This window comes from Macrosteles quadrilineatus, unplaced genomic scaffold, assembly GCF_028750875.1.
Source record: "Macrosteles quadrilineatus isolate MER2022 unplaced genomic scaffold, UCM_ALF_1.0 Scaffold_11__1_contigs__length_5352618, whole genome shotgun sequence".
Lineage (NCBI taxonomy): Eukaryota > Metazoa > Arthropoda > Insecta > Hemiptera > Cicadellidae > Macrosteles > Macrosteles quadrilineatus.
In genome coordinates, this window is record NW_026542604.1 from 3,267,077 (window position 1) to 3,291,042 (window position 23,966).

Below are 23,966 nucleotides of genomic sequence, written 5' to 3' on the forward strand. Positions count from 1 at the left end.
GAGAAATCACTAACTTACGTGTTGTTGTTGTATTGGCTAAGTCATAAGGGCACTGAGCGATTTCGCTGATTAACCTTCAAGGCTGGTACATTCAAATAAATGGTTTCATAAAATTTGAGTGCAAGCTCTTTTATACATTTTACATACGATGCATTTTTATTGAGTGTAAAAAAGGTGTAAGAAACTGGCGAGAAAATGCAACACAAAATATTGAAGAAGAATATTTATTACGTTGTGGTATTACATAGATAAACAAATTTAAACCTGTATATTAGCAACTGTCCGTAAACTTACTCAGAATCTACACAAGGTTTGCAAATATCGAATACAACGAGATTGAATACAAACAAAACTATTTTAACCCTCCTTAGTTCACCTCGACATAGCCTTATACATACGGTTGGCACATAAATAAATAAATACTACAGCTACAAATCAACGCGAATGTACTCGAATCCACTAAACCTACGTAGGTTCGTAAACGTATAAGTACGGTTAGCTCACTAGCCTTTTCCTATGCTACGTCTGACTGAAAGGCTACGCTACAGGTCGCACGAGACTTCTTATTCAAATCAATCGAAAAATATAATGCAAGTGAAGAGACAGCAAGGCACAAGCGGGCCTGATGCACTTCCCTCACAGATATGGCTCTCAATGTGATCCCAGCTTAACATTAATTGAGCAGTAAGACACAACAACAATAGACGAAACAGCGACTTAACCTAGGGGTCAAGCATCTCATACACAATCAGCTGTGGTACATCAGGTTGGCACGACTCATAAACATCAAGGTTGCCAACTTGAAACATGAACAAAGATAGCGTTGATTGTAAAAACTTGAGGTGCTTAACGGATTGGATCTATACAGTAAATATAGTTCGACAGTGAATACACAATAACTCCGAAGTATGCCTACTGTAAACAAAGATTTTACTTTTCCATCTTGTAAAAAAGGCAGTGTTATCTGGTGAAATGAAAAATTAGTGTTTGTCAGTTTTATCCTGATTGTAAAATGTAATACAGTAGCATACATATAGATAACTTATAGTTGAGAAACCTAAGTCAATAAAGTAGTAAAGTCAGTCTAGTAAATATACAACGACAACACGGTTGTTTTTTGCTGATAAGTAATTATTTTCGATTAACATACTTATTAAACACTTAGCTTTTACAAGTAAAACGTACAATATTTTCCTCATTTCACCTCTAGGATTTACAACATATTGTTGGCACAACTGCTGGATACATCAAACAGCAGAACGTCAGGGATACCAACATTAACATTAACACAAGGGTATAAGCGATGCTTACAGCTGATTGTGATTACAAAACATTGCATTGAAACATAACAGTGTAGTTTTGTCGCCAGACACAGACGTTTTGTAACAGGAATACTTAGTGAAATTCATTGTTTGTAAGGAAGAAAGTCGGGATGATGGATGACTGGAAAGAGCAAAAATTAGACTTAAATCGAATAAGTCTATCTGAGTTTGTAAACTAAATCAAGTCTGAATGTAGAGGAAAGAATATTACTGAAAACATTTACACAACATTAGGGATCCTTCAAGTTTACTATGCTTACATGTGGGCCCCTAAACTGAATGTAACAGTACATTTTCTATAATATAATTTATTTAACTTCATACACATTTAATTTCAAAACTAGATTGTGTATTTACAATGCTTTCTAAATTGCAATAAATTTCCACTACAACAGACACATATGTTTTCATAAAAAATTATATGCTAGGCCTACCTAATATACATATTAACAATTTTCAGAATTATTTAGAGCTACATGAGTAAAATAACCGCTCAACTGACCTACTATATTTACTTCAATTTTAAAATATATTTCCTCTATATATTATCTTATAACATTATTATACATAAATAACTATATTTCGATAATTATAGAAATAATATTTATTGGACGAATGATACAACGTGAATAACCATATGATGCTAAGAAAACTAATGAATTGAATAGTAGCCTACGTGTAGGTTGAAATTCATGGTTAGGCATAAAATGATGCTTTGAATAATTGTAAAAAACCCATAGTTGCAGCCTTGGTTGTGCCTTTTTATAACAATAAGCATTGGACTTATTTAACAATGTTAAGTCCATGCATTCCAAAATACTAAATTAATTTTTTCTAACAAGATTCTTTAAATTGTTTATACCTTTGTATGTATTACAGTACATATATTTTGAGCTTAAATAACCACCAAGTCATAAACCAAATTCATGGAATAACATTGCACTATAATATACTACTTACAATCAATTATAAATAAACTACGCTAACGGAATTTAACCTTTGGCACACACTTATTCAACTAACTCCATAAAACATAAAAAACAAAATCGATAAAACATAAATGCCATTCTTGGTCCCTTGAACATCTATCTTATTGGAAATCAAGAACACATATTGAACAAATTTCCTATGCTTTGGGACAATTATCTAGCTTACAAGAGATACACAAATTAAATAAAATACCCCGAAATCATAACATAAACATAGACACCATTTGACATAGGTTATGGCATTTCATTTTAACTACTTAATTTGATTATCAAATTAATCACAAATTAATTGATTAACTAATATAATTAATAATATAATTCATAATATAATCTTAATATAATTAATTAATTAATTATATTAGCACAGTGTGAACAGAAACTATACAATCATACCTAGCGTCTCTTTTAATTTGTCAAATCGCGACAGAAGATTAATATTTGGGGTTTGAAAGGTTACAATGGACTAAAGCTAGACCAAATAGTAAATAGTGACGGTAAAAATAAGTTCAATTTTATTATCGCAAAAGTTGGCATATATTATTATTGTAAGAATATTACTCCGTTTTTAGACATTTAAATTACCGATAAAATACAAGTAATGATTTTTAAAGCTTACACAATATATACAAGTAATATTAAAATGATTAAATGAAGCTAGATTTTTCCATGGGCACATTTTTTTAAGATTACAAGTCGATCTTGGGTAGAGAGAAATGTTACATATTTTAAGCTGAATAAGTGATAACAACCGTTAATTGATGGCGATCATTTAGGCGAAGGGCATATATTTATACGTCATGCCGAATACTGACAAACAGTCTTAAGTTCACATTTTCCCTATATTAATATATACAAGATGTATAAATGCACAGCAGACTTAAACAACTTAATATAACTACAACTAAGTAAAATTCACTAGACAGGAAACATAAATGAATATCAATGGGACTAGAAGAACTCTGCGATGGTGAGCACTACCTATTGACTCCATAGCCAGTCCATGTCTGAGGGGAGGAATCAGTTTGGTGGGGGTGAGAGGTCCTGGGGAGGGTGTTGACCATCTCCCAGAGTCCGGGATAGTAGATTGGCGAGAGCAAGCTGAACAGGAAGTCGTCCAGTTGGTTCTTCCTCATCATGCTGAGGACGCGAGGCTCAGAAGCGCCTAGGGATCCTACGTCGGTGTGGGTCAGATTGGCGCGACTCATCAAGGTGCCTGTCACGTGGACATCGTCTATCCAGAAGTACTCACTGCGCTGAGCCTCCCGGTACAGCCTGAAGACGGCGTCCGGCGAGTAGAGGATGGCCCATCCCGTGCAATAGTCAGGATACCAACGGTTCTTGTACTCCCGGTGGCTCACCCGCCACTTGGACCTGTAGGATCTCTTGACGATGGACCCGGAGAGGACCTCGCACAGCACCAGTCTACGAGCGCCTAGAGCAGACAACTCTCGGGTAAGGAACTCCTCTAGGAACGGCGTGTTGACGAACACGTCGTCGTCAGTCTTCAGCACGTACTTGGCGTCCGGACAATGGTACGTCGCCCACTTCAGTCCCAACACGTGTTTGTACGTAAGATTTCTATAAGAGTCTTTAAAACTACCCTGAACTAAATCGTGGTGTTCGTCGTTTTCGCGCTCTAGAGCGGTTTGTGTGTCAACGGAATCTGTCTCTCCAACGAGAAAAACTAGGTGTGCGGATTGACCCCACGTGCTCCGGATGGATCTTCGGTTCTCCCAGTTGGAGGGCGCGGAGTGGATGATCACGACGAACAGCGGTGGGGAGGAGGAGTTGCAGACGGGGTCATTCATGTGGAATGTGAAGTTGTGCAAGTCAATGAGGAAGTGACGATCATGAGAGCCTAGCAGGGAGAGATCGTAGGGCTCTGTGACTCTGCTGACGTTGCTAGGGTCCAGCAGCAGGTAGTTGGCTGATACCGGAGACTCCAGCACACAGTATGGAGGCCCTGGACAACCGCCGGACATCCGCCAGACAGACACACAGACGAAGGTCGCCGTCAGCACCACGGCCAACAGAGGGTAGGTCCGCCGCTCCAGCAACATCATGCTGTTACCGCATCTCCCTGCAACATAACAACACTGTAAAGAGTAACAACAGATGTGGAAAGTATTGATTAAACAAATATGTGTATTATTATACTATAGTGTTCACGGCGAAATAGTGAACATCTTGGGCGATTGCGGAGACATCTTCCTAGTTTGCAGTGACATAATCTTTATCTCCCACGGTCTCGACAAATAATGGATATTTCCTGTGGTTTTAGAGAAATTAAGATTTTTTTACGGTTCCTTCATCTTTATCTCCTGCGATCGTGGCAAAATCGAGTTTTTCAACGAATCTTTGAAGAAGCTTCTGGTGATCGCGGGAATAAAATCTTGGTTCAAAAATCGCGCCCCACTGATATATGATCTTTTCCTTTAGCTTCCAAGAAAAAAAAACATTTTTCTGTTGAACCATGTCCTTCAGGAAATTATTCTCTGAATGAATATGCCGGGTTTTGGGTGCGGAACTCATCACACTTAAGTCCTGAAGACAAATTTAATTTTTTTCCCTCACACGTGCTACTAGGAAAAATATATTTCATAGTTATAATAGTATAAGTGTTCATAAATAGTAATGACACTAAAAACTAAAAGATTGTTTTTCCTATAACACATTATGAGTACAGTATCTTTAAAATGGTGTTTATTAAACAATTTTAATATTCAGTTTGACAAATTACTCAATTATAAGCCTATAATTTAATGACAGATATCAAATATCTTAATACAGATGGATCACAATTTGTCAAAACCCAATTAAAAGTTTGAGTTTTGATAAGTAGCTTTATCCTGAGTATACCCGAGCATTACTCCAATGAAACCCAGCCAAGTACGGGGTCTGCATATTCATCAGTTAGAGTGATATATGATAGGTGCACGGCATGTTTTCGTGTTAGTCTAAAGAGTCAGACACATTCAACAGTATCGCTATCCATCTTACCCACACACGGCCCTGCTCAATACAGCAGACTCGGTTATCCGACCGGCCACGGTAAGGTCGGATAATCGGGAAAGTAGAAATTACGGAAAATAAAATGAACCAAAGTAAACATTTTAAGTAAATATATCCCAACGTTAAAGTTTTTAAGAATAGGTTATATTTGTAAAAATATTACATAATTAGCACCTGACTAAAAAATAAAATAAATAAAAGCTAGGGCGAAACACCGTTTTATTGGGTTTTAATTAAAACACAGACATCCTGATACAGTAGTCAAATGGACTTTACAAGCCTAACACTATAACGGTAATTAAAGTGGGTTTCTAAAAAAAAGGAATTTTAAGGTCAACTTTTATTACTACTGTATATTATATAAAATCGAATGTATAGGTATTCTGAGCATAAGGTGAGTACTATAAGCACTATGTTGCTCAGAATATTAAAATATGAACTTTATTTGCGTTTAATAGAATTCATACTACAAATACACTGTTTGGAGGACCACAAAAAACCCAAATTACACTTAACGCGTTAAAAGAATACAATACCTTATCTAAGTCAACAATTTTAGAAGCAAATGTTATCTATAGAACTAAAAACTCTTCAGTTTCGAAAACAATTAACTGTGGTAATTCCAAGGTAAAACGGATTACCCAGCTTATCAAATCAATTTAAATTAACCTCTAATCAATGATATCGTACTATTGGAGGCTAAGTACTTGACACTTGAGATATTTCATCACTTCTTATCAAAGGAGTAAAACTGATAGCTATGAATCCCAAACAGATCGATTATACTATATAGGCTTAACCTTCTTTGATAAGATTTAGTCTGGAAATTTGAGGAGAGTATTTAAATAAAAAATGCAAACCCACTCAAATGGATTGAATGACATGTCTGTTGAGGAACGTATAGAATTTCTAGCGTCACCCCAAGACTACGGTAATGACAGTTTGGTCGATACCTCATTTATAACCCGTCGAACAAATTTGTATTTGAGGAATGAAATATCAACAGCATAGTAGTAGGTTAAAATAGGTAACTTAGAACAAGACCTGTGATGAAAGTAGGAATACAAATAATTCACAGGTTTAAATACTTTACACTTGAGGACGCGATCAATTGTGGTATCATCACACAGTAATGTTACAAGTTCCCTCATAGCTGTTAATTAATAACTTTACTTGTCCCATTGATTAAATAGTCAAAAAGCTTGTATCCTAGTCACAAAATCAATTTAGTTCTACGAATTCATTGTCTATTAATAATACAATGGTGATTCCTGTATTTTCATTTTCTTAGGAAAATACAAAGAACCACACTTGGATTAAATAGCTTTGAGGCCACTGCTAGCAGGACTAAGCGCTACAAAACGATTGCAAATGCTACGACACGTCGTGAGTAGATTTCGTCTCCAAATTAAAAAAAAAGTGTAAAAAACCAAGGACACCATTTTACTGATTAGACTATTTAAACAAATTATTATTTATAAGGTGAAACGTTAATTTGCACTTATGACTAGGGATTTATATTGAAACAAATAACCTTGTTTCTAAATAAATTATTGGTGATTTTTCAAAATCGTAACGTTTCACTGCCTCACCCTGTACTTGGGCCACACATATTCAAGTTTGGTTTACATTCCCAACCAAAGTTGTCGAAACATTGATACATGCATTCTATTGGAACGTTAAATTACGAATTCCTTGCGTTCTCCTCAATACAAAATCTCAACGCGTTTCTAACATAAGACAATTCTTTTTTAATTTAAATGTCATTCATTTTCTTTTAAGTTTTTAAATATGAGAATACAACAAGATATTGGAATTAATTTTTGGGGGTTGGTAGTTTTAGATAACGGACTTGGCATTGTTTATTTGTATTTTAAAAACTCACCTAAAAAGTGTTTTCTTCGTAGATATCGACACAGTAATTTTGCATAACTGAAATAGAGAAATTCTATTACCATAGGAAAATTTTTAGCAATATAAAGCAAACAGACACTATTTTATATAATATAAACAAGATATTCTTATTTCATAACACTTCAATCGTCAGAGCGACGATTAACAAAGGTTACTCCCGCACGAAAATGTGTTATATAAAAATCAATTATTTTTCTATGAAGGAGTGTGATCTTATTTCGTGATGGATTTTGAAATCTATCTGATTTGGATATCGAGTATTGTCCTGATCCTATTCTGCAACGGTATCATTTCTCGCATTCGGGTCTAAATCCATTTTAATTTAATTTTTATAATAACATACCATGTAAAACACCATGTAAAATTGGCTAATGCATTGTGTTTTGTCAATATGGCTAAATCAATGAGATACACTAATGTATTATACAGGGTGAGTTTTAATTGTCCCCCCCCCAACTTTTTTCTACATTTTTTCAAATATCAATCCCAGACCACTTCCAAACATTGTTGGGTAGTAAGTACTTCATTTTGACAAGGTGGTCATTTCCGGCCGCCATCTTGGATCCGCCATATTGATGCAAAATTTTTTTTTCAAATGTAAAGGTGGGGTTGTGACCCATTATTTCGAACTAAATTTTTACCCTGATTACAATGCCGCAAACTGTTTTTAAAAATCTTGATTCATTCTAAAGTTATGAGGGTTTTTAAAACTTTATTTTTAGCCCATTTTAACATTGTGCATTTACAAACTAAGACCATAATCTCAAAATAGTGCTAGATAAAGATAAGTATCCACTACCAGTAATTGTCGACCTATTTTCACTTGGTTATGACTGATGTATATTTTTCGGCCGCCATCTTGGATCCGCCATTTTGAAATGTGATAAATTATTTTAAATATGAAGGGGGTGTTGTGACCCATCATTTCGAACTACTTTTTTAAGCTGAACTTAATTCCATAATCCGTTTTTCATTTCCATTTTTTGATTTTTAAATTTTGACATTTTTTACTAAAAAATTGCAATATTTCATAAATAAAACTTGATAACAAAAAACGGATCGCGGCATTGAGTTAAGCTTAAAAAAGTAGTTCGATATGATGGGTCACAACACCCCCTTCATATTTAAAATAATTTATCACATTTCAAAATGGCGGATCCAAGATGGCGGCCGAAAAAATACATCAGTCATAACCAAGTGAAAATAGGTCGACAATTACTGGTAGTGGATACTTATCTTTATCTAGCACTATTTTGAGATTATGGTCTTAGTTTGTAAATGCACAATGTTAAAATGGGCTAAAAATAAAGTTTTAAAAAGCCCTCATAACTTTAGAATGAATCAAGATTTTTTAAAACAGTTTGCGGCATTGTAATCAGGGTAAAAATCTAGTTCGAAATAATGGGTCACAACCCCACCTTTACATTTAAAAAAAAAATTTTGTATCCAATATGGCGGATCCAAGATGGCGGCCGGAAATGACCACCTTGTCAAAATGAAGTACTTACTACTCAACAATGTTTGGAAGGGGTCTGGGATTGATATTTGAAAAAATGTAGAAAAAAGTTGTGGGGGGGGGGACAATTAAAACTCACCCTGTATAATTAAAATAACTCAAATGAGGGATAATTTGTGTTTTGTTAGTTTTTTGACAAGAATAAATACTGCAGTCAACGTAGAAAGAATAAGGGACAGAGGCCAGAATTAAGTTTTCTTGGAGAAGGCCCTTGCGTGGTCCACTTAGGGTGGGGGGAGGGGTTGCGGAGGTTTTTGTGGATACAGTACCAGACCTCTCTCTCCACATTATTAAGATTCCACACCACAGCTCTGGTGTTGAGTTGCGAAAACGTTTAGTCCTTTAACATGAGCTGTCCTCGACTGAGATTATGTTTGTCATGGCAAACTGTCAAATCCACGTTTTTGGCAGCTAAATGTTTTAATATGTTGATAAAATAGCAAAATTATTCTGAGATTCATTTTGATTATTACACACAAAACAAGATTTTTGAAAATTCAAATTACAATCAATGTATATTACACTATTGTCTTTATTAACGAAATTCCAGTAAAGAAAATTTATTGATTGATTCAAAAGATTCTTGGACGAATATTCAGTTTCCAGAACATAGGACAATAATCTTCAAGTGGAAATGATAATGTCTTAACGCCCATGTCGTTAAATGCCGTTAGGAGATGTGTCGATAAGATTATGTATCAAGTCAGTTTAACATGTTATAAACCCGTTATATCAGCAGTTTTATCTCCTCTGTATAGTGTATGATTTGAAATCCTAATGTTAAGTAAGTGTTATACCAGATCAAGAATTAAGAACAATTTTGAATGTTTTTTTTCACAATTCACGATTTTCAGAAACCTAAAGGTACGTCCACACCGAACGCGCAGAGCTGCGCCGCGCTGCGCCGCGCTGTGCAAAGCATATTGCGCTGCGCGAAACTGCGCTAAACTGGGCGGAACAGAGCGCCATGTTCATAGTTGCGCGGCTGTGATCCGTGTTGCGCGGGCTACACGCGGGCTATTTCAACGATGTCATGTCAGTATTGCGGCTATTTCCTCCATGTGTAAACATATAAGATATTTAGTTGTTATTTACTATTTCACAAAAAATGGCCGCCTATGAATTATGTCATCCTGGGCTATAGGCAAATCCCATTATGTCTGCAAGAATCAACATTTTTAATATGGTAGTTATTGTCTTTTGGGTCCCATAACTCCGTTCGAACTCGATATGCATTCACCAGAGTCTCGATGCACTCACGACTCCATTCAAAAGCCATTTTGATCATACACAGGTAGTGACAGTTCGAGCCGAAACGACGCGCAGCAACAACTGACCAAATGCCCGTCCACACTGAGCGCGCAAAGGCGAACAAACTTCAAAGATGTTCGTCAAAATACCGCCATCAGTCGGATCGTGTTCGCGGATGTTCTCGAGTGCGCGTAGCTGCGCGGTTCGCCGTCCACACCAAGTGCGCCGCTCGGCGCGCACATGTTTTGCGCAGCGCGGCGCAGCTCTGCGCGTTCGGTGTGGACGTACCTTTAGAGAAATGGGGAAAGTTGGGGCTTACTGAAAAAGAGAATTTAAAGACTGGACTGCTAGAAAAGTTCTTTTAAGTTTTATATACTGCGAGAGTTTAGCTTACTTATATGATGCTTTTGTTTATACAGTAACAAGTTGATCTTTCAGTTTGTATTTTTTAAAGACTTTGTGCAATCCGCGAGAAATCCGTGATTGCCAGCAGAACACACTATCGTAGGCACAATCATCACGACAATATAATAATACGATTAAATCTATCATTATTTTATTCTAAAATGGGACAATTTTAGCATTGCAATGGTATTTATATTATTCTCCATTTGTCAAATTATATCATATACACAAACAGTTTAAAGCCTAAAATTTACACGAGGCATTGTTATCGAAGGTAAATTTATAGTTGTAAGAGGGAAACATATTTAACAACCTGATAAACAATCTATTCTAAATCTGGTATCAACTTAAACATTAAGAATATCTAGCACTATCACAGCCAAAGATTATACACGAAAAGCATACCTCTGCAAGGGAAACATCCAGACAACTTACGATACAGCAGACGGGAGAATTGTGGGCAAATACCGAGACAGAAATAAGAGGCAATCAATTAAAGTGGTCTAGCATCGATTAGGCCAATAGAAGAATGGTCGATGGTTAAATAATGAGGTAGAACTCTATGGCCAAGTCAATAAACGGTCACAAGCGATCAGCTGTTAAACTGTCCAGGCGGTGAAATTGGCGCCAAACTGGGACATAATTGCGCGAAACTCGTTATGTTTTGTAATGACTGTCCGGGCGGAAATCTACTTTGCACATTACAATACGATGGGAATTGAAGAAACGATTTGTGTGAATGGAAGCGTTTTGTCTGATTAATGTTTTGTGATGGTTTTAACGTGAGCATTATCATGTTAGATGAACTATACAATTGACAAGAAGCCACAACTGTAAACAATTAGTCACGCATATTGTTCATAAGAAATTAAATGGTGGGACACATTCCTTTGTGTTTATTTATAATGCATTTGACTTTGGAACGATGTTCATTTTATATCTTTAATTTCACTAAGCATTCATATTCAGCTTGAAATAATACATAAAGTACGTCGTTGTAACTGCTCCAAAGTTTAAATGTAATTTGATACGTGGTGAATTGTAAGTACAAGGTGTTATCGTAATATGTGACCAGAACAAAAACAATAAGATTAACTAGCTGTTACCCACGGGCCGCACCCCGTTTGACTTCATAAGTATTAATAAAACTATTGATTAGTAAAGTTAAGCTGAAATGAACAAAACACAGTAATACAAACAAATAATCACACCTGATTTTGATAAGGTAATACGTTTTTACATGAGGTATATGGAAAGTTCCCTTTAAAAAGGAATTACGAAAGGGCAATTTATGAAATAATGGATAGTTTTGCGCAAGGTTTCTTGTCACGGCGAACATTTTAAGTATATGGTTCATGGGGGTGTGACTTTTAGTTTTCTCAAAAGTTCATGGGTACCGGTACTTTGGAATTTATATATGGATGTGTGACACTTTTTTTAAAAACAATGATGAATAAAATCAACAAGAGTCAGTAAAAAAGGCTCGACACTATTTAAGTCACATGAATAACAACTAACATCTGTATTCAATCACAAAGAAGTGACGTCATCAGTCTGCAATGAGTATGATCAACTGAGCAAACATCTACTTGAAAGTGAGAACACTAATCAGAAGTTATTGTTGAACGTGAATTATTGGCTCATATGGAAACATGTTTGCTAAACACGTAGTTTTATTTATTCTTGTTACAAGTAGACAATCGTGGTTAGGTGAAAAGTAAATGTTAACTTAAATCTGAATCTAATCAATTAAAAACAGCCATACCTTAACGTGACAACAAATGTTTTTTTTTCTGCTCACCGATTGGATGCAACCTTTGGCTATCAATACAACCTTCTTATAAATTTATTGGTAGTTTCATCATAGTTTGAAATTGACTAAGTAAAGCTATAGAAGTTGAAACTGTACTTTTGTTAACTTTTACAACTGGTGTTTTAAGCTAAAATTTTACTCGATAAAGTAAAAAAAACCATCCATGGAATACACCAAACAGAAAGATAAGATAAATCTCAAACTGCAGAATGTCAAGGGACCTTCATTGACACATAATCGTGTCACAGAATGCAAACAAATCATACACATCCGGGAATAGAGATAACAACCCACGTTTCATCAATGATATGACATGAAGCCCTGACCCGGACTCGGGTAATCAGTGAACTGTGTGGCTGCATGATGTTGTAGTTCTGACTCACTTGCACCCGGTTCGCAAATGACCTCTGGGCTCCATGTGTACAAGTCGATCTACAGTAGATTAGCGAGTTCGAAACTGAACATGTCGAGTAGTTGTTACAACCATGAGCTGAATAGACAAGAGAATTGAAAGGAAATTGCCATATATATTTAATACAAAATTTGGGTTTAGAGTAAAACACATCAAACAAGCTAACCATAAAAGTCATTAAGAGCAGTCACTGAGTTATAACCATTCTTAGATATGCATCACGATAATGTATTATTGTTATTCGCAAGAAACGTTCCAACCATAAGGTTTGTTCTCGTAGTTCCAACCCAACCCATATTTTGATAACATTTTTTTTAGATTCTAGATAACACATAATCTATATAAGACTAATTATATACATAAAGCAACTGTTTCGAATCATGTGGGAATTTATAAAGGATCATTTTTAATTTTAATAAACAAGAGTGGCTAAAGACAGAGCTGCAACTCACTCTAACCTCACCCAGACCCTTCACACAATTTGATTTAAATAAGCTTAGTTTCGTCATAGCACAGACTACTGTAGACTAGTAGTCCTAGTTGGTAATCTTATGACAATACAGATATTTGCTAGTCACCAAGTCACGTTGCTCTAAATGTCTCCAGTAATCCAGTGTTTGTTATTCAATTTAATATCCTTCTTCTTACTTTAATTTATTAATACAGTATTTTAAAGTGTTATCCTTTAGTGTTAGGGCTATAATTACCTTGCGACTTCTTAATTTCAATTTATTTAAATACACAAATCAACTTAAAATTTAGTATAAAACGTATGTTATGTCATACTGACTACGCCTTTCTCGTTGGTTCAACATTTTGACATAATATCAAACAAAAAATCAATCAGGTTCTTTTGCCCAGCTATTTTCCGTGCAGGATTAGTCTGGCAGCTATCTTTCCATAGACTGATGTCCATAAATTGCCATGCCATTATATCTAAGTTTTTATGGCAAAAAGAAATTGCACTAGAATCCCTCGGAAGTGTATTCAAACTCCTCGGAATTCCTCAACGACATTGAAACACAACACACTTTGCTCAGCAGCGCGTTACATGCACACTGACGCCGCCAAAGAGGACAATATTCACTTATTACTCTGTGTAATCGACGCGTTTCACTTTGTACTCCGTGGGAATCCCGACATTCTTGGTTGCACTTTCTACAAGGACGAGCTCTCGCCGCCAAATGCCAACCTAAATACACGCCATTGGCACGCAAGTGAAACCGACGGATATCTCTGTCTAGCAAGGAAATGAGCGTTTAACTACGGCATTGTGACCAAGCTATAGGGAGGAAACCGTTGGGTGTAAAATATAAATAAAATATTACAGTAGTAAAATTTACCATGAGGGTAATTTGAAATAACTTCACAGTGGGAATGGACTATACACAGTAGTGATATACAGTACTAGGTGACTGTTATTGGTACCTACATAATGTTAGGTGTAAGGGTATACACAAGGGTGGAACGAGATAGTTAACTGACGCCGTAGCATCAAGTGTAAACCAATTACAGACTTGAGACAAGCGTTCAAACTTTTGCCAATTATAGAGTTCTAACTCCTGACTTAGTCAATTTGCAAATGGAAAAGATTTAAATCCAAACACTCCATTCGAATGCACAGAAATATACGTAACCGTACATTGGAGTTTCGACAATCCGGAAGTCTGCATGGATGAAACAGGACGGAATACAGGACTACTCTAACAATCAATAATAATTATCAAATTGAAGTGACAGTCCTATGTATTGTAATAAACAATTTCGAAGAGCGCTTAAGCCCAAACTACACTGCCTTTAAAAAGGTTGTAAACATTGATGTCAATCAAAATATTTATTTTCATGATCTCCTATGAACTGATAATCCTTCACAATACAAATTTATTGAACTGTGAATCAACAGTATAAGTGTAAATATATTATTACTTGTGTTATTAGACGTATAACCTTTTTTCAGGTACAAATTTATGTAATACTGCAGTTGTTTTCCAAAATTACATTTTATCAGTGAATTTCTTAGTTTTAAATAATCCTGGTTATCATAATTTACTGACACTACGTGTAATAACATGAAGGTAACTACGGACAATATTACCAGACCTTGAAGAAAGAAGTCTGAGAATTAAACAGGACAGGTCTAGCTAAAATATTTTTAAAAGCTTGTTTGAAAAAAAATATAGTGTTTTCCCTAATGATGCGAAAGATTACAACCACCAAAGGAAAAACATGTAGTAAAATGACTTATGTATTTGTTTGTTTAATATGGCTATTGTAATAATACTGAATATCTGATTGGTTACATGCTCGCCAAATAACTCGCTTCTTGATTTGATCCCGAGAAAAGTAAAAAGCTTTTTGATGGTTCATAACTGGACACAACTGTCCTTGATCATTGGCCTTTTAATAAAATATTTTGTTAATAGCCCAACTGATCTTAGTCAGCAGGAAAGCCATCAATACATTCACAACACTATTCCTTCACTTATCTTCAAGCCCTGGTGTGTCAGTTTATTATAACCAATCTTCATTACCAGATCAATGTTATTTTGCATTATCAGAATAATGTCAGGTAGTCTTTGTTTATAGTTAATATACACATCTTTGCGCGGAGCTATATTGTTTTAAATATAAATGGAACAAAATGACTGATTCTGTATGTGTGGTGTAAAACTACACTTTCCTTTTTACAATACACGGGTACCTAATTTACCAATGCTCTAAAATACATATTAGTGTTACACATCGTAACAATAGAACGTTACAAAGTTACTTCGAACGTAGTAGTCACATTGAAGTACGTGACTTCTTCGACCTTGAGTCAGACGGTCGTGACCTTGCTGGCATCACGTGTGACCTCTATAGACATGTCCACCGCGAACAGTATTGTGAATTCTCTAGCACGTAAATACGCAACGGAGAAAAGAATTTCTCTTTGGTATTATGCAAAGTGAGCGGCCCAATGACCTTGACCTATACCACACTGACTAGACATGTGTATTACTGATACACTCGAGACCTGCAACTGATAAGATAGTCTACTATAGAATATGGAAAACACATAGTATCCTAAGTTAGTTTAAACCTCTAAAATTTAAGTCGCGGATAATGAGTTAAATACTCACAATTGTTTTAGGACGTATCTTATCGATTATAATTATGTATAAATTTGAACGCTATTGTTAAGTTTGTCAACAAAATGTGCCGAGACATGATCTTCTGCTCGAGTCATTTATAAATTAGGTATTATAATTTAACCATTCTTCCTATAGTGTGAATGAGGTGGAACCATTTAGCTCCGGAACAGATGTTATCATGAATTTCAGATTGTTTGCAATTTAATTGGCATAATAGCGCTAACACGTAATAGGCATACTAAAATCAACCAAATACACCTTGACAAAAAATTGATATAGAAACACAATGCTACAACTTTTAACTAAATTTGAGAATGGAGTTCCTCAGATTTGCCTTTTGTGCCTAATGTTTAGACCTACGTTATTTTAACGGATGATATAGGAGACACGATCAAGGTATATATGGCTGGGATGAAGCGCCCTGAAGGTAGTTAAGCCCCATTGTGCTCGGGTATTGGGATCAGTATTGCAGCCTTAAATTATTACTAGCATAATAGCGACCGGCGACCTTATTGATCTATCTGGCACATTGGGGGAAAGATGATGAACCAAGTCAAATAGCATGGAAAAAACATAAAAACGTAACCGTAAACGTAATTATCTTGTACACTTGTAGGAGTTTTATCAAAGCTTATGCAGCCTAATAAATGTTTTCGTAGTAACGGAAAGTGTAACAAAAAAAAAAACTCAGTTTGTAAGAAATCAATCGTCAACATTTATGACTCGTATATTATTGTATGAGTAAGACTATATAAACAATAAACACCGAACTACATTGAACTTGAAATAAAAAAAAAAACAGTTAAGGTCTGAAGATTTCAATTATTAGCATCGTACATTTGTAAACGGTAAAACTATTTAAGCGGCTCATTAAACCCGGGACCTAGGGAGCGCAAAGTTTATGTCTTGGTTCAAATATCACCAGTCACTAATGGTTTTTTTAGCAAAGTTATAATGCCATGGACAGGTGATTCGGAGCTCAGAACTACAAAACATCAAACTAACAAGGCAAATTTTTCCTGAGAGTAAGGGTAAAAAATACGCAAGATAATTCTACTCGATTATATAATACGATCGAATACAGAAACATCCTGTAATATCTATATGGTGATAAAACAACTGGCGCCATTTCGAAAAGACGGCAGACGATCAAAAACACTGTTATTGCAAAAACCGTTACCTTAAACATCCTAAATTGTCCATTGTCTGGAGTTAAATGACAGACAGACGGCCGTAATGGTCCTAGAAACACATGACAACAAGTAAATGGAGTTTAGATATCTTTAGCCAAGGTGTGTTGGGTTGGAATGGAATTTTAAATCGTTATAGTTCAGAATATCTGAATTTTTTCATAAGCATGTCACAAGAAAATTTGAAAAGTGTTTTTCGCAAAATCAAATTATGCAAAATATTTGGCAATCATAAGAAGCAGCAATAAGAGGTTGAAGAAGACCTTAAACATTGTCAAACATTAACTGAAGTGATATATTATCTCAAGTTTGATCAGCGAAATAACTAGGCTGAGTGATTACAGTAGTCGCCTAAATGAAGGTCGCAGCTTTGATATTGACACAAATCTGTAGCTTTTTGACGGTTGAAGTGGATCAAACTGTCATTTAGTAGTGGGATATTGGACTATATTATAAACCTATATTACTGTATATGGCAAAATGTAGGCTATGTCAGTTAATCATAATACACTTTGAACGACACAGGTAATACTTATTTCTGATTCACGAATAGTAGTTCACTATGTTTACGATTAACCCTTTCATCTAGAAAATATATCGTAAAACGGAAAACTCTGGCAAAACATTGTTCCAAATCGTTGCTTGAAACGACAACTCAGCATTTTTCAAACAATCCCTTGAAATATCAATCACTCAAAACAAACTGCCTTTATTTTATAGTGCTATTAAAAAGAATAAGTAGTTATAAGGCTACACTCTTTGCTTAGAATCGTACGAATAGACTTTTTTACATGTTTCATTATTTTACTCGGTCTTGTAAATGTACCATCTTCATGGACCTGGCGATAGTCCCAAGTTTGGCTCAGTACAGTTTGTAGAGGGGGCGATAGGATATCCAATGATAAGAAGGAAGCGGTCCATCCACGATTGTTTTATCGTTACAGAAGGAAAAGGATAAGATATAAAAATATCCCCGCTACAGCAAACTACAAGACTAAGCGAATTTCTATTTGTCTGATTTGATTTTCACTTTTAAATCTATTCAAATAACATTAAGGTTTGTACCTAGGTTTGGTGATACAGGGTGGAGGGAGGGTAATATGTGTTCTTCGGTAAAATATTGAATAGTTTTAAGTTGTCTATATAGGCCCTACAAGCAAACTACAACAGTTTACTTATCCCCCATAACAATTTTGGAAATTTTAAATTTAAAAATTTATGAATTTTCTCCCTGACCAATAAACGTACATGTAATTAACACTTCAAGGTACAAAAAACAATTTTTTTACCCCATAAAACCCCGTCCCCACAGTCCGATCATGCTAGTTCGCGAAATCGTTCGAATAAACGTTGGTTTACACGCTTATACTGTACCAAATTTAATCAAAATTGGATTAAACTACTACTAACGGACATATGAATTTGAATGGATGGTGTTTTGCCTCTGGGGACATCTAAAGAAAAAAATAAATCGGTCCCGAGCATGGTGGAAGTAAATATTTACTTCCACCATGGTCCCGAGTCCAGGTCTTACCGTGAGACCTACGGTAATAGCTTGTTCCCTATGGGAAATGAGCTAAAAACAACATGGCCAGATAAAACGGATAAGAGAATAAGTTTATGAACAGACCACCTAGAGAGTAACACAATTCTTGTTGGTACTAAAAACAACTAAAGAGATAAAGAAGAATGTGCTAAATTTACGAGTGTCTACTTCATGTTATCAATGGAAAAAGCTGTTCATTTTGTCAGTGAATGACAACTCGTACGTAATCTAAGGTTATAGGCCTACTCTAACTCGAGTTTAGATGATAAGGAAAACTGATCAAACCTTTTAATTTCCTTGTTTCCTCTCAGAACGAATTAAAACATACCAGGAAGCATAACGCGTCATAAAATATCTCTGATGTAATTGATGTTATAATTGTGCATGTTATGGCATGGACTAAACAAAGTTTCTTATAGATGTCATAGGTCAGCTAGAGGCAATCTTAACTTTTAATTTATGAAAAGTTAATAATTTTCACTAGTTTTTTTTATTTAATTCACCAAGTTTAAACGTCTATACTAGATATAAAAACTTTTAAGGGAAAATTGCATTCCTCCTACACTTTAAACATATCGTTACTGGTTAGTGGATAAGCAATTTTAATGGGAGTATCCTGTGTGGCAGCGGCGCGTTGAACATTGGCCGGCGTGTCGATCAGCTGTTTCTCACCAGCTGATCTTTTCATTGTTGCAGGCGGTTATGCTTTTTATGCATTTAAAAGCACTGTTGCTTTACAATACCGGCAAAAGAAAACAGGCCACTTGGATTAAAGCCCCTTTGGGTAACGGAGTGAACACCAAACGTAGAAAGATCCAAATCAAGTTTGCAATGTATAAAACGAGCTTCAATCTATTAATTGCCACGGTTTCAGGGGGTTAATGTAAACTGATCGGGGTTTTAATTTTAAAAAATACTGATTTTAATGTAATAAGATTAACTCAAACCTTATTGCTTGACCAACTGCACTACTGAAGGCAACACACGATATTGATGATGTCACTACCCTCAAGGTCTTAGCACGAACAAATTATGAGGAAGTACCTTGACAATATCCTGAAGCGTATTCTCATTACCACTACAACAGGTTCCAAAAAAAATGTAATATACAGGTCGTCTGGATTTTCTGCATTCCCAAACACGATGATGAATGCAAGGATATAAAAAATATTTTCAGTATCCATGCATTTCTTCTGCTTCACACTTTTGGAAGGTGGCGAATACCAAATTGAAATTACAGATTGGAAATCCTGAAACACCATTATGAGAGGCGTTACCTATAATGTTAAAAGCTGTAACATGGTTATCTTATAGATAGTATTATCATCGCGGTCGTCAAGGTAATGGACATCGTACTTTGACAGGCTAGTGACGAACGTCCGCTACTGCTACAACATGTAGGAATACAATAGGTAGTCTTAATTTTGAAAAGACTAATGACTAATGTATTACAGACAATCCTCATAAAAGCCATTGAATTAATTGTTAAGATTTTTGAGTTTCTGAAGTGAAAACAACATAGGGATTTAAATTAAGTAATTTATTTAATTGACCAGGAACAAACATCTTGTTGAAAGATTGTTACTAAAAATAATATCGATTTTGTATGGGAAGAAGGAAACTTTATCAGAGAAGGATAGGATCTTTATAAAATCTACGCATGCCTAATCACTCGTGCTTGGCATCGGAGTCGTGTCGTAACACTTCGGCCCAAGTAACACTTCGGCCCAGTAACATTTCGGCCCGAAACCCTCAGATGTGGCCTACGGTCCAACTCTCTACCTGCCCACTAGTAACACTACGTCCCAACAAAATATTTGACAGGTTAGGTTAGGTTAGGTAAGATTCCACCGATTCTCCGTCATGTGAGGTCAGAGGATGCAAGGGGTGACGGTTGGGCGACATTCCACCAGAGGGTGGTTGCAAAGTATACAGGTCATGTACCTCTTACTACCTGAACTGCGTTCCTTAACCCTTGTCAATTTTTCGTCGGGCCGAAATGTTACTCCATTAGCTTATTTAATCATCTGTATAAGCGAGTGGGACGAAGTGATACTGTTTTCTAAGAAATTTGAGTTTGGCCGAAATGTTACTGGGCCGAAGTGTTACTACATCAACGGAGTGAGGACGTGTAATATGTATAGCGTGTTTACTTACAACTTAATACTTCAATAGGTTTTGTATGATGTAGCTCGGAACATTGATCGAAAGAAACCGCCTCTTTTAATATCAGACTATAGCTGAGATGGTAAGTGATCAAAGTAAGAAATAGTTTAGTCTCAAACACAACTGCATAGAACACGAATATAAAGCAGTACTGTGGAGCAAAAAATGGCCAACTGAAGTCAAAGCCAGACAGATCCAGACACGTGGAGTAGTTTTGTCTTGGAGGGGTTGAGAACAATTCACCCTCGCCCTACCCTTGATGACTCACGCATCCCTCCTGTTCAATGCTCATACAGTACTCCCCCTTGTAGCGACCTTTCAGACACGTCTCGTCTACAACACACACACACACACTAGTGGGGGTGACGCGGCGCGAATCTTTCATTCAACCAGCCACTATAGACAGCAGTCCTAGAAGTAATATTATTGCCATCTCACAAAGCAACACATTCCTGTGGGTCCTGTAGTCCACGGGTTTGTATAGGAATTCGAGAACAGTGCTACATAGATGGTAAAAACAAGCAAAACGGGAGAATTAATTTGTTACGATGAGTAGGGAGTTGAGACAGAACAGGAGGTTCTTGTGGAGAACGCAGAATTGTGATTCTTGAAAAAACCAAATATCAATTGTGTGCACGTAGTACGGTAGCCTATAGTAACACCATTACCTAAAGTTAAAAATCTGTAGTTAAAAATAATCAATAAAAACTCCACATCAGATCACTCAAGTTTGAAAATTATTTTCCAACGGAAGACGGAGAGGAACCGCCTGGTGTATTGAAATACCACGGTCATTACACAAATTGGAAATTGGCCTAAAATATTATGACCCCGTCCTTGTCCAGATTTTGAGCATGGAAATGCCAAACGAAACATGTGTTTCGAACTATATTCACGAGCCCCGCCGCTTCCGACGCCGCGTAAAAATAATTTTCACCGGAAGCGGATGCCTTGTTTCCGATGAGGACGAGATCGCATCGCAAACCAGCACTCATTATTATAGGGGGAGTAAATGGAAAATCAGCTGATGGAGATTTTTAGTACTAAAAATGTTTGACTTTACCATAAACCGATTTAAAATTATCAATTGGCTCTTTCTTGAATTTTCTTTAGTACTCTAACCTAGTATTAGTTTAATTGACTTTTTCCATACATGTGTCATGTTCACGGAAAAAAAGCATTTAATTTCATTTCAAGCATTTCATTTCATTTCAAGCATTTCATTTCATTTCATTTCTTAGACACTTAGACTATTTTCATTTTAAAGTAGTATTTACTTTTTGGAATAACCATCCGTTTGGCAGACCGTTTTGGTAGATAAAGCTATAGGTATTCATTACAAAATCCGACACATGCAGCGCACGTAGGCTATACAAAACGGCTCTAAACGGGCAATGAATGATTCAATCTAAAGTAATAGCAGGTCGTCGTTATAGACCAACAAGGACAGGGTTGGGCTGTACCCTCCTCAATTTACAACCAATGGAAATTATATACCTAATCAAACAAAGTTAAAGTAATATGATAAACCTTATTACGACGATATTCTATGAATGAATTTTATTTCTGTGCAGTGGCAAAAACAACAAATAATAGTTATCTAACCAAGGTCCAGACTGTTAACTTGACTGATCAGCATGTCATTCGGTTCCCAGCTGACAGCTGATTCGAGTTAACAACCATCAACTTGAAATTTGCAAATACCAATACCATATCATTGCAAATACCAATACCATATCAATGTCAAAATCATAGTATTTTCTGTCAATATGTCATGCATCATACTAACAATCTAATGTAGCCTAAATAATTTCTAATGGTGTTTGCCTTAGTGTCGCATTCTTGAAATTTTAAACTGATCCAAGCGTATGCCTAAACTGGTGTTTTCACTAATCACAATTTTCTTTAATGTGCATTATTTAATTTCTCTCTTTACATTTCTTTCTCATTATTCATCGCATTAAGATTCTAAAAAGTTATGTTACCGGACCTGAAGTCAACATCTTAGCTAGGCGAAGGCGGACATGTTTTAAATGCGTAAACAAGAAACTAAGTAAATTGACTCTATTCGAGGTTCTACTATTGACTATCTCATCGATGTATATAACCTACACTTCGATGGGCTATCATCTTTTAGTATTTAGTGAACGGGTGCAATTTTGTAGATCACTTTTGATCACACCATGTCAGAACACGTGTTCTGCCTGTCTCGACATAATTTATATCACAAATTAATTAAAGCTATGCCTGACGAGAACACAATTTGAGAAAAATACCTAACTTACTAAATTAAATATCCGGACAACAGAAACTTACTAGAACAGACAATTTATGTTTCTCGACTGATCAAGCTTAAAATAACAAAACTCCGGGCATTTTAAAGAGCATTTTCATTCATCTTTGAATCAAGTGTAGGAAGAAAAGACACTACAGTACTACAATAAATAGCCTCTTGAGAAAGGTGGGCTTATTTGTTATGCTACAACACCCCTACCATCCCTCAATAGGTCAGGTCAGTGTGGAATGTAGGTACGTTACATTCAAAATTTAAACTCCTGAAAATGCCTATTGCCTACGCCTACACATCACAAATAACTCGTTCCTAAAGCTAAACTTAAACAAACTCGTATCCTAAATAAATAGTAATATAAGATTGCGATTTTGAATATTTACCTGAAATTACAGCGGCAGAATTGGCAGGACAGGAGAGAACCAATGCCGGCAACGATCGATTGGTCCAGAGTGATGCTGCATCTTGCTGTTAAAACACCCTCACAAACATTCGCAGAGATCCGTAAACTACGAGTTTGGCACAATCACACAGCCTAAGGTAATCCCACAAACACTGATGCGTTGACAACAGATGTGATTCCTTAGTGAGCTTGAGCTAAGGTTGCACACAAACCGGCTTGAGCGAGCTCGGGGCAGCAGCTCGCGCCGCGCAGACAGTAGGGAACTGAACTGGCTCCTCCCCTCCCCCCGCGTCATCTGTCTTTCTCGCACCCTCCCCTCCTCACAGGGCTGCCAACATAAAATGCTAAGTAATGATTATTCTGCAACAATGCACGTAGATATTTGATTGGCATGCATTGTCGCGACTTCCTACGGTACATTACTAGCTAGGAATGTATGCCAGTGTTACGTTAGAATAACGTGTATGGTTCAGAATGAATAGATAAAAAGGTGAAAAGGATTTCACATAAAAAATGCGTAAAAATGCAGCCTAGATGTTTTATATTATACTGTTTATCAAATTATTTTTTTTAGAAGTGTCAAGTCAGTTTTTAAAATACATT

At 36.0% G+C, this 23,966-nt stretch overlaps 1 protein-coding gene across 2 annotated transcripts; it reads right to left on the reverse strand.

Moving 5' to 3' along the window:
- Positions 1-208: 208 nt before the first annotated feature.
- LOC129004797 (beta-1,3-galactosyltransferase 5-like) lies at positions 209-23,605 on the reverse strand. Of its 2 annotated transcripts, XM_054433439.1 has the most exons (3): positions 23,344-23,605; positions 7,209-7,255; positions 209-4,391 (listed from the first exon to the last, which is right to left on the reverse strand). In XM_054433439.1, the coding sequence occupies exon 3, from the start codon at positions 4,372-4,374 to the stop codon at positions 3,286-3,288; it is 1,089 nt and encodes a 362-aa protein (XP_054289414.1). In that variant the 5' UTR covers positions 4,375-4,391; positions 7,209-7,255; positions 23,344-23,605; the 3' UTR covers positions 209-3,285. The 2 variants fall into 2 exon arrangements, with proteins under 2 accessions (XP_054289414.1, XP_054289413.1); XM_054433438.1 differs by lacking the exon at positions 7,209-7,255.
- Between the last annotated feature and the right edge of the window lie 361 nt (positions 23,606-23,966).